Source organism: Cheilinus undulatus, linkage group 12 (assembly GCF_018320785.1).
Source record: "Cheilinus undulatus linkage group 12, ASM1832078v1, whole genome shotgun sequence".
Taxonomy (NCBI): domain Eukaryota; kingdom Metazoa; phylum Chordata; class Actinopteri; order Labriformes; family Labridae; genus Cheilinus; species Cheilinus undulatus.
Window position 1 is genome coordinate 34,630,885 of NC_054876.1, and position 12,423 is coordinate 34,643,307.

At 37.6% G+C, this 12,423-nt stretch overlaps 1 protein-coding gene across 1 annotated transcript in view; it reads left to right on the top strand.

The window, feature by feature from the left end:
• Nucleotides 1-2,202: 2,202 nt before the first annotated feature.
• The window catches only part of zgc:100829 (uncharacterized protein LOC445149 homolog), a 40,765-nt gene continuing 30,544 nt past the window's right edge, over nt 2,203-12,423 (top strand). Inside the window, exons 1-2 of the mRNA XM_041802235.1 lie at nt 2,203-2,351; nt 3,077-3,617. Of these exons, the coding sequence (XP_041658169.1) occupies nt 3,431-3,617 (187 nt within the window). The 5' untranslated portion in view covers nt 2,203-2,351; nt 3,077-3,430. The remainder of the gene's footprint in view (nt 2,352-3,076; nt 3,618-12,423) is intronic.

The following is a 12,423-nucleotide window of genomic DNA, read 5'->3' on the forward strand; positions in this document are numbered from 1 at the left end:
CAAACAGTTCAGTTGATAAGTCAAAAGCCTTCTGCACATTTTGTTATCAAATACTTACCCCTTACTTTTCTCAGTTAGTCTTAAGTCTACCCAGAGTTCTTTTTGTTCTTCAAAATAAAAGCAGATCTGTATCCAAACTGGAAGTCAACCTGCCCTTAGTTAAAGACAGTACAAAAATAGAGGAGGAAACTGTAACAGTTTTAAATGCTAAATAGAGGGATTTCAAAGTTTTACAAGGGGGCATAGTAACTACTATTAAGTACAGAAATTCTGGGATTAACCTCAGTTAAAGTTTTTCATCATTGATAAGCCCTTATAAAAACAAAAATTTTATGTGTATAGGACAAGATCAACAAAGCAACAGAGGCAGTACATTGTCCAGCAGGGGGTGCAAAATCCACACAAATCAAATGTTCATCATGGGCACTTTAAATACAGAAGTATTTTTTAAGAATTCAAACTTTATATATATATAATATATAGTGCTTAACAATTTTACCTGTCATAAAATGAGAAAACATAAATATTTTAGAAATCTTTCAAAAACTTGTTTAAAACTAAAATGTTATTGTTATTTATTTGGCAAATAACAAACTGAAACAACTAAATAGTCCTTTTTCACACATAATAAACAATAAACTTCATATTTTGTATGGCCTCCTTTGGCCTTGATAACAGCTTGCATTCTTGCTGGCATTGTTTTTATGTACTTTTCGACAGTCTCTTTTGTTATTGAGATCCAAATAGTTTCTAGCTGTTCCCACAGACTTGCTTTAGATGAAACCTTTGTGCGATCAATCAGTGAGCTCTCCACGTTTTACCATTTTGAACAGGAATGAGGAATTTCAAACTGGATTCTCTTTTTTATACCCAAATTTGAGCTGGCTCACTGGGCTTCTTTGAGAAGTCAGAAATTGATCAAGCATAACATTCAACCACTAAAACTAATTTTTCTCTTCAGGAATGCAAGTAAATAACTATAACTTGACATATTCAAGAAATAATAATGTCCTTTACTGATTTTTCAGGGTTTTTTTTTTTTGTAAATCAGTAAATCTGAAAATTCATGGATAGCAATGATAATGATATTTTAGCATTAAAAATATAATTTGGGTTAAAGAGCTTCTACATATTGGTGTATTAACCATTGCAGAAAGATAAAAAATGATTTTGGTAATTGCCAATGCTGTTAATTTAGGGCAGCTGTGGCATAAACCTTACTTCGGGTGGTGATCTAATAAATTTGTTAAGCACTGTATTTTTCTCTAATAGGTATTTGAACTCATGTTGGGAACTTGTAGCTGCCAGTGTCAATTGTACAAACCCCATTCAAAGCAAGCATTTTATCTTTTTGCTGATCCAGTCATGTTCACAGTGTTATCTGATGTCAAAATCTCATCATGCCCTCTTTTATCAGTCAGCTCTATCACTCATTTAGAATCTTTGTTAACAAAGGCTGTTTCTTCACAAAGTTTGACACCTATCCTCAGCAAAAGCAGCAGTTTCAAGCATCAAAAATGGCATAAAAGCAACTAATTGTAATGCTAATGGACTTGTTTGATTTTTCAGGTCATAAAACGGCTTCTGTATTATTTCAGTACGTTTCATTACCAAACAAAAATGTCTTACATCAACTTTAATTAATAGAAAAGTACTTTTTAAAAATCAAATCTATGATTCAGTTTCTTCTTACAGGCAATATCAATGCTTAAACATGTCCATTGTATTTATTCAAGGGAGGATTTGCATACTAAAAGGAGTGAAACCAGGCACTCCAAGCATGAAAAATCCAAAGATGAGGAAGAAAATACTTGAAAGGCCTGTATTGTACTGGTTTAATTATATGCAAGCCAGAATGAAGACCTCAAAGGTCAAATCATGGAAGATTTTTAATGATTCAGCCTTTATAATAAAGGCCTTGTATGTATTTTCTTCTTATTTTTTTATGCTTAAATTTCCTTATTTCTTATGTTTTAGCAGGCATAGTTTCTAGCCCTTTTTCTGAAATAGTTTGACTTTTTTCATGTACTCTGATTACATTTAACAGAGATAACTTAGTTTTTCCTCTATGAAGATTTATTTTGGAAAGAAAAAGGAACCTGAAAGGCAAGGATTTTCTGCCAATTTTTCCGCGTCTTTAATATGTGAGGTCAACTTCCTGAATTTCTCTCTTCCCCTTTTTCAAATAAAGTATGGGAGTGTATGAGAGAGACGGAGGGAGGGAGACAGCTTCAGGAATGCTGTGATGTCATCAGCCAAGTCATACACACACAGAGGAGGACCCACAGGCGCTGTGACTCTCCCAGCTTAGTTAGCATACTGTGCTGTGGAGCGGCTGTCTACATCCCACTGTGAGTACTTCAGCTAATTCTACCATTCTCTTCCAACTTCCTTTCGCTTTTCTACCACTTTTTCTCCACTCACTTCCCCTTTTCACCGGGTGTCTGTCTCTGCACCCTAAAATATGTTTACACCAATCTGTATTCCACCGGGGTGATAGTTCTCAGTCAGAGACAAGCTTCCTTTCCCTCCAAGTGCTGCTTTTGTTGGTAGCCTTTGTTTAACTCCCTGCTGTGATTGGTGGAGTCCATTTCAATCTCCTTGTTTGAGAAAACCGGTTCATGCTGTCCCGGTTTATGACCCAAGTGTGTTTTTTTGTCTGAACCAGAAATCGTAGAAATGGAGCCGCTATCTTGTGGGAGTTTTTATTTGAAGGGGGGAGAGAGAAAGGAACATGGGTTTGGGAAGGGATGTGTGTTGGGGAAGAGGGGGGAGAAAGAGGAGGGGGGGAAAGTGGGCCACTGATGACAGAAACAGCCCCATTCCTTTGGAAGTCTCCTCCCATTCTGGGCCGTAGCCTCTCTGTCAGTTTGGAAATGGGGTTTGGGCTCTTCCGTGTTCATAGGGAGGAACAAAACAAGAAACAAACAGCAAAGGAATGAATAGAGGGGCAAAGTTTCTGAATGAGACAAAGGTGGGACATCTAAACTTCAAGAAAAATGTAGAATTTGTTGGGAAAAACTAAGCTGAAATTAAGTTTGGAGATGTTTCATGAATGTGTTATTTCTTCTTGTAGATAATCCCAATGATGACCCCCAAAGACAAAGAAAACTGACATCTCAGCAGGGAGGAGAAACTGTCAGCACAGCACAGACAGGAAGCAGGATTTTGTGTGTGTGTGTGTGTGTGTGTGAATGAGTGAGTGTGTGACTGTACAGTATGTACATATCCCTGTCTGTAAGGATAAGCACGTGCCCTGATTGCTGAAGAAGACACTTTCTGGGGTTACCAAAAGTTATCCTAAAAACAGAAACCATTAAAAGTCGTCCAACGACATGCGATTATAAAACAACACTGTCCACTTCGAGAAGCTGCTGGCCAAAGGACAGCATCCCCTTTGTCCAACCGCCTGTCCTGCCCGTCAGCCAACATGCTACAGCAGATTTTAAAGGACATGTACATCGACCCCGATGTGCTGAACGCTCTCAACGAGGACCAGAAGAAGACTCTGTTCTTGAAAATGCGCCAGGAGCAGGTGCGGCGCTGGAAAGAGCGGGAGGAGAAGCTGGAAAGAGACGGAGGGGACGCTGAGTGCAAGAGAGCAAAGCCGAAAAAAGGTATCCCACCATGACCACCACCTCACTTTTGTTAGCTTTTCTGCTTCCTGTTCAGCTAGTGCAACCAGGTGTGGGGACAGGTTTGTCAAGCAGACTGACCACCACCTTTTAAACGCTGCTTTTGTTTGTTTAAGGATTAAATTCTGACTTTTTTCCAGCAAAAAGCTCAACAAGTTCAGAGCAGAAGCATCACAGTCAGTCTAGCTTATGCTGCTTCCATCATCTCAACAGCTTTTGGTTAAGCAAGCTCAATATTTACCTGAAGTCCACTTAAAAAGTACAAACTTGTGTTAACAGACTACAGCTGCTCCCTATAAATGTCTGTAAAGTTGTAAAATCTCAGATTCTGACTTAATTGATCCTGACACTCAGCATGATTTACAGCCAGCAGTCCATTTCTACTTCACCAACTGGAAATCTATTTATAACCCCACTCCTAAACAATTACAGCAGATTGATGACGTTGGATGGTGAGAGTAAACACCGCACTCACAGCTGATGTTAACATTTACACAAGCAAAGTAAAGAGAGTGTCATAGTTAAATAATAGGCATTTATTTATAGAGTTTCACTGATATAATGGTGGATATGAAGTATGTGGCAGTGTTTGTATGTGCCTCCATGCACATATTTGGCTTTAAGGCTTTTGCTGAGATCATTCTGTTCTAGCTATGTGTGCATCAGAGCAAAATATTCACCGGGTCAGAGATGTCGCTCATGTCTGGAGCTCATGTTTAAATGGCTAAAGGCAAATATTGGTGTGACAGACAGAGACGAAGAGTAAGGAAAATGTCAGCAAGGCAGGATTTAATGACAGTGTGAGCTGTTTATGTGTTTATCAAGATGTGGATTCTTCTGAAAGGCTGCAGTTGTGGTGAGCAGTGAGTATGTAGCCGCCAAACAAAAGGGGAAAAAAGAAACAACAACCAGAAACTCAGGAGGCTGTGTATGTGCTGAAACTGGTTTGACGCCTGCGACAGAATCTCACCTGTCTGCATTTTCTCTCTGGTGGCAGCAAGTTCTGCTTTGAGAAATGATAGTTTAACGGCCATGACATCACAATCAGTTTACAGTATTTTTACGTAATCATACATGGAATCCAGTTATGATGCCAACTGCAGAGTATTCGATTGTAACTTTAAAAGACAATCCAACTCAAGCATCAGACAGAGCCAGTTCAACATATTAACATCGTGATGATTTCCATCAGTGTGTGCACTAAACAAGGGAAGCTGAAGAACTTGTACAGCGTTGTTCTGCTCTGTATTCAGTTAGTTCTGCATAAGAAATCTAATTTATTGTTTTTATCTCACACTGTCACAGATGATCAGCAACTGAAAAGACAATGACTTGGGGAAATCGGGTCATACTTTAAACAGTATGCTTGTAGGCAAATAACCACCAAGATACCTCTAGAGTTAGCTTGCAGTTGTACCTTCTCTATCACTACTATAAAGACATAAAGTTTACATTCAGATACTTTGTAATAAGCAGTAACAGAGCAGTTGACAAGCATGAGCTAACATGTTGTCAGAGTTGTTGTTTTAACATCAAATACAGTCAGAGGTCACCCTGCCCTTAGACTGTTCTTTGTCTTTTCAGTTGCTGATTGTTTTGGAGGCATTTAGATAATGATGTTTAAAATGAATGTGACTTGCAGCTGGGTTATATTCCTCACAAGATCTAAAAACGCCATTCAGACACCGTACTACTAACATTAGGTTGTCAGCAACTGTAGTTTTCTGTCACACTGTATACCAAAAGGCAATGTAAGCATTCAGGCATTTTGATATTAACAGTAACATTAACTAGGACAGTGGTTCCAAGAGTGGGGGTTGGGAGCCCTGGGGGGGTCACGAGATATCAAGAGGGGGTGGTGGGATGGTTTCCAAAAGAACAAAGAGAAATTTAAAATTATTTAAAGTGGTATATTTCATTAATTACTGCAAAAGATACACTTGAAATGACTTCAATTTAAAATGAAACCATAGCTATTAAGTGAGATTGGTGCTTAATTAAGAAAAAAATTTAACCTTTATTTTAATTGAGAAGAAGTGAGACGAACAATAAGCAGCAAAACATACTAGAAAAACGTGAATTAATCAAATATGCAAAAATTTATCAGAATTGGATTACAATCATAAAAATCCTAAAGATCAGGTAGAACATCCAAGTCATGAAGTTTCAGGTCCTTTTGTTATTTATTCCAGGCAGTTCTTTATTTATTCAGTTCTGACCCTAGGGATAGACAGTAAAATGAAAGTAATGCGTACAAAAACTCATTAAAATACACACTTCTACATAATATTTTGTGCAACATCCAGGGCTTGACATTAACTTTTTTGCTCACCAGCCACGGTGGCTAGTGGTTTTGCAAACTTACTAGCCACTCGGTATTTCCACTAGCCTCAATTTTGGTGTTTGGAAACTATGAGCTATATGCTGAATTTGGTACAAAGGGTATGATATGATACAAATGCTCTACTTTCCCTCACCAATATGATCAATATCAGCTCTCCTCTTAATAAAGCACCTCTCCCTGTACACAGCACACTACAGATATTTCATACTTCACTGTTAGAGACAGTCATCTAAGAGTCAAGACTCTTAGATTTTTATTCACCCTTAACAAACAAAGAATATAGATGGAGTATTAATCAAACAGTGTTCAGACACACTACACACCCTAGCTCACACACACAAACGCTGACGCGCTGATCTTCCATGGACAGAGAGAAGCTTCAGGAGAAGGAGAAAGTTCAGGTCTGAGCTTATCCTCCAACATTCTGAAACATTTTCCTTAAACAGATAGAAGCCTTCAGTCTACATTACCAACATGTCAGTGCGAGTGTGTATCAGTATATGTTTGTCATGCAGTATCTAAGCTCTTGGCGCTGCATAAAAACGCACGAGTGGATGAAGAGATCAGCCTTTTCAGTTATTTTGGAGGTAAATTTGAGCCTTTATGTGCCGAACAGCCTCTCTGGAAGCCTAAATCATAACGGCTAACAGCCATCCTGGCTAGTTAGGGTCACGCTACTGCCCGCCACGGCTGAAATCCCCCTGCATTTGGCTGGTTGGCGGGTGTAAATGTAAAGCCCTGGCAGCATCCTATTGCTCTGACCACCTCCAGAGATGGCAGGAGTACCCAGTCTCTGGCATTGTTTTTTCAGGGGTCACAAGCTGAAAAGTTTGTTAAAAAGGCAGTAAAAGGATAACCTTAAGGATAACCTAGGATAAGTTTTAACCTTATTTATCATACTGTACAAAAGAATAAAAAAGGTGGTTTCAGCATTCGGGTACGTACCTCCTAGATAGCATTAACATTAGCTATGAGTTTCAGCCTTCTCTAAAATACTGTATTACAACATAAGGAGCTGCATTTAAGCATTCAGGTACGTCCTAATTAGCATAAAAATTAGCTATGAGTTTTATAAAAGGATTCGCCATTCAGACACCTCTTAGTTAGCACCAACATTAGCCAGCAGTTTCAGCCTTCTCTATTGTACTGTATAACAAAACAAAAAGTTGGTTTTAGCATTTAGGAGCCTTCACGTATACAATAACATTAGCCAAAAAGTGGTTGACGCTAGTGTAAGCGATATCATGTTAGCCAGTAGGTTAGGGACCACATTGTTTAATATGAAATGTAGCTTCAAGTCATGCTGGGCTCCCAGTATACTTTGTCTTTTATTTGCTGATCAGTGATAGCATTTAGACACCTCCTAGCTAACATTAGCATTAGCTACAAATTTTAGCCAGTGCTAATTTATTATTATTATTCCTAATCAAAGGCCTTGTTGTTCAAGTTTTTGAATGTTTAGCTAAGCTTTATCTTTCTGCTCTTAGGTTATAAATATTTTAAAATTATGGAACTTTGTTAAGCATCATCTTGCAAGTCACAGATCAGTCAAGAAGCTGTTTAAACAACAATATGTCACATTAACTATTTTGTAAGGCATGTGACCTAGAACAGCAGATGGACATTAAGAACATGTAGACTATAGGATTCCCATCATAAGTGTAAAGTCAAAGAAAAATGGCCACCCTGTGAATATGGTAAATCAACAGCACAGTACAGTTGGTGCATTAACTTGGATTGACATAGTAATGTGATCTGTCTTGCCTTGGCTCCTCACAAAGCACTTGCTCTATACACTGTGCTGCAGAGTAAGAGAACAGAGCTCTTTCTATCACTTAATGACCAATGCAGCTGTCCTAAGGAGGCTGGATGGGGACTGCAGGCTGAGATCACATGGTGCTACTCTTGTCCACACAGTCTGCCAGTCTGTGGTGAAAGAGGAAATGGTGGATAGTTCATGTTTTTGTGTAAAAATAGGAAGTGAGTCATGACCCCGATCCACAAACAATTAGCAGGGGGTGAAACAGGAAGTGTGCCGGAAATGTATGTGTTTGGAACACAAAGAGAGAGTCTGATTTTTATCCCAGCGACCTTGTGGGAGAGCTAACATACTAAGTTTTTCTATGTTTTTAAAGTGAGTTCAGCCTCAAGCCACTGCGATCATGGGACCTCTGCTGTGATAAAGCTATGCCTGTACTGTTTACTGGTACATTTCTGTGTGCATGTGTTTACGTTGTAAGCAAACTGGTGATGCTCACATGAGGCAGAGCATATAAAAACGCTTAAATAGCCATATAACAATGACTTGCAATACAATTACATATATACAACAATAAAGGATTATTTAAATAAATTGCAATACTCTCTAACCTTTTCATTTAGTTGCTTGGAGTGTTCTTTTGTCTTCATGGTGTAATGGTAGCCAGGAATACTGAACCAGTGACTGGACCTTCCAGACACAGGTATCTTTATACTACAACCACTCCGACACATTCACTGCACTCAGGTAATCCCCATTTCACTAATTGTGAGACTACTAGCACCAGCTGGCTGGACCTCTGTTGAATTAGGTCAGTCACTTTAAAGGGGGTGAATATTTATGCAATCATTTATTTTAGATATTTTTGTTTAGTTAATATTACTTTAAAGAAACCTGGCTTTACTTTGACTTTGTAGAGTTTTTTGTAATTTATTTTGGTCAAAAAAGCCGAATTATATTGACCATGATTGATTTATAAAATCAATAAGAGGGTTTAGTATCCAAGGGGTGAATACTTTTTGTGGGCACTGTATCTACGGACTTAAACTAAAAGCACATGAAAATGGGAAAAAACTAAAGAAAATGTTATTCTAAACACTAAAACTCATTTTAAAATAGCTGCCAAAATTAACACTGATTACAGCTTTATCTGTCAGATAAAGAAAACCGTTCTATCTCCTCCATTTTCAGCTTTTGTCTGTCTCTTGAAACTCCACTTTTACAAAACACTATTTTTTTTACAGTAGGAGATGGGCATAAGCCAAGTAATTAATCTGCTGTCTTCTAAATGTTCCCCTCTGAGCTGACAGATTCATCTCAGCTGCACCTGACAATGGTGTTGTGGTTTGTACCTGTCAGTTTGCCCTGTTGGCTTTGTTTGCCCAAGTATGTTCTGACTGCTGTGTTTAACGTAATCATCCTGGTATGCCCGGCTACAATGGGATCCACAGGGCAAGCTGGCAAAACCAGTTTAACCATGAAAGTATGTTATCCTGTTTTCAACTCACCACTCTGTGAGTCTATAATCAGCTGATTTATTTCTATTCACTGACTTCTGTATGCTACCAAACACTGTCACATGGCAGCAGCAGTACATGGTGTGTGACCCTTTGTGCTTGTTTATCCATGATGATTCAATGATACACAAACCAGGAACACAGGAGTGTTAAACTGGACTTTATTTATTTGTATTTCAGGGATTTGGATTGTGTTTGAAGTGGGAATAGGATGGTGTTTGCTTCAGTTTAGGGAATAGAATCAGTAAAATGTTTCAGTAAACTTTCACACATATGTTTACACCAGACAAAGAGGGTTTTCCCCTGTCATTTACATGAAGGCGCTGTGTCACACATTTGTGTTCAGCTGTCTGGGTCCCATCAGCTGTTCCCCCTGCTGTTTATAGACTGAACAGGCAGATAAAGTGGTGATAAAGTGGCAGTTTCATTTCAGAATGATTGAATCTGCAGCTGATTATCTGAGTGATTTCCTTAAAAGAAACAAAGATTAGATCTTTATTTATTCAGGATATCCATTAAGACTGTAATTTCTTTTTCAAATGAAATTCAGACAAAATATCACATTATAACTGATGTTTTAGAAAGAACAAGATTATGTAAAAATTTTGTTTGTTGCAGTGGAGAGACCACCATATTTATTACAGTAAATTTGCTGATTGTTGATTATAATTCTTTATTTTTTGACAAACCTTTAAAGCAAGTTTGTAAATCAGACTTTTTTTTATTATACAGCTCCGTTCAAGAACAGATTAAACAAAGTGCTTCAAAATTCCTTGTACACCACAATGGAAAATATCAACAAGAAATCTTAATATAAAGCTAGTTCCTTAATTTTAGTTATTTTTTTCTAAATGTATCTTGTTACCTAACCAGTTCATTTATGTATTTATTTAATGTAATAAAGTGTTGTGATTTTGGGGGGGCCAGTGAGGATACTTATGTTAGGGAATAAAAACTGTAATTACCAGTATGTCAGCTGATTAAATTGTTACACTTTTTTCCAGTTATTTATAAATAAAACAAAAACAAATAGCCGCTTCTGGTTCCTTGAATATAGTTCAGACATGTCTTACAAAGATATAAAGTAAAAGCAGAAAATTTTGCCATTTTACTTTTAAATTTTGACTGTCAGAAAGCTGATAATTCTTCTGTTGGCTTCTTACTGAGGTGGTAGTGTGTGTTGGTGTGAGGAGCATCATATTGAGGAGTCTGTGATATTTTACCAACCCCACTTACATGCACAAGAGGGTCAAAATATTAGGAATACCTCTAACAACAACACTCACTATAATGTCAGTAATAAACGTAAAGAAGAATGAATCATCTCTCTGAAAGTGTCAACAACGTTGACATAGTCATACATTTATTAAAGTAGAATTCATGCTAGAGATGTTGTTATTGGTTACATTACGTTGCACAGATGTGTCTAATGAAGTGGTCAGTGAGTGTGTTCACAAATGATGAATTTAATATCATTTGTATGTCTTAGGTAAGTGGATAAGCACTGTCATAAAAGTCAGTGGCAAAAACTGGCCTCTAAGTGTGCCGCAAACTATTTTTTTTCTCTTTTTTTGGCTTTATTATTCATTCATTATGTTGAATATGTCTAATGGTGTTATTTTTCAAAGGAAAGACTGCCATAAAAAAGGACACTAATTTTGATGCATTGTTTTTTATCAACCTCTAAAGCAGTGGTTTTCAACTGGTCTAGCCCAGACCCACCACTACCTCTTTCTTGAGAAATCACAACCCAAATCTCTTTCAACCACCCACATGTATTTAATAAAAATGTTGCAGTTTGATAGAAAGAAACATGTAACTGGAAAACGACAGCTTTGAAATGTGCATTACAGAAGCCATGAGAGGAAATTCATGGATACATTTTATTTTACTCTGTTTTCCCATGATAAAGTGAACATTTAATTTACACTTATTTTTCTGAGATTTTATGAGATATGTTGTGATCATTGGAAAACAAGCTTTGTTATCCTGAGAAAAGGAGATAAATAGGTCAAAATCTTTAACAAAACACACATTTATTTTTGATGATCAGAAACAGATGTAATTGCATAGGTTTCCATGCATCCTGGACTTATGCTCCAATTTTTATTCTGAGCTCACAATTGCAACCCACTGAAAACAGCTCTGTGACCCACTTTTAGATCCTGATCCAGCTGAGAACCACTCCTCTGAAGAGACATACATTAGAATATTATTGACATAAATAATTGGTTGGTCTTTATTTTTGTTCCAGTCTTTCCCTTAAAGTTTCCGCAGCCACCCTAACATCTCCACGCAACCCCCCCAGGGCTCAGGACTTCAGCCTTAAAAAACACTGTTATACATTTAGCCCAAGGTGGAAATATTACCAGACTATTGTACTCAAAGAACAATACAAGTACAGCTACTTTGGTTAAAATTTACTCAAGTAGAAGTAAAAGTACAAGTCTAAATCTACTGAAATAAAACGGTAAAATATGATCTTTCCTTAAAGGTACAGTGTGTAGAATTTGGCTGCATTTCGCCGGACAGAAACGGTGTAAATGGGATACAATGTTTATATATTTATGTGAAGTATGTTAAAATAAGTGCACAATCATCCCCTTTAAACTTTCGTTTTCTTTTTGCAAAGTTAGAAAAAAGCTTTCTAAATTTACATTACCGCGGGTCGCCCTCACAGAGGCTGACATAACGAACCGCCATGTTGTCTACAGCAACGTGTTGGGGACAGAAAGAGCGAAACGCAATTTTTAAATACGAACCTGCCCGCCTGTCCTGAAAGCTACCTGGAAGGCAGGTGGAGAAGAAGACCGACCTATAATCTATAAAAATAATGGTTACAAAAATGAATGAATAAACCCTCACCTCCTCACTGCTGTAAATGATGTCCGGTTCACAATCCTTTCTGGTCTTCACGGGCTCTCGTCGCTTAGTGATGTGATGTTTTGGTAACAGATCGGCTCATTCTAAAATCTGAATGCTAGATGTCGCTAAAATTCCAAATTCTACACACTGCACCTTTAATGTGCAATAACTGCAAAAGAATATGAATCTCCAACCAGGTTAGTTATTATAAGGTGAGACTTAACCTAAAGTAAACTGCAATAGCTGATTTGGGACGAAACGAAAAGTCAAACTACTGGCTATTTTATTGTTGTCGGAAGAAAG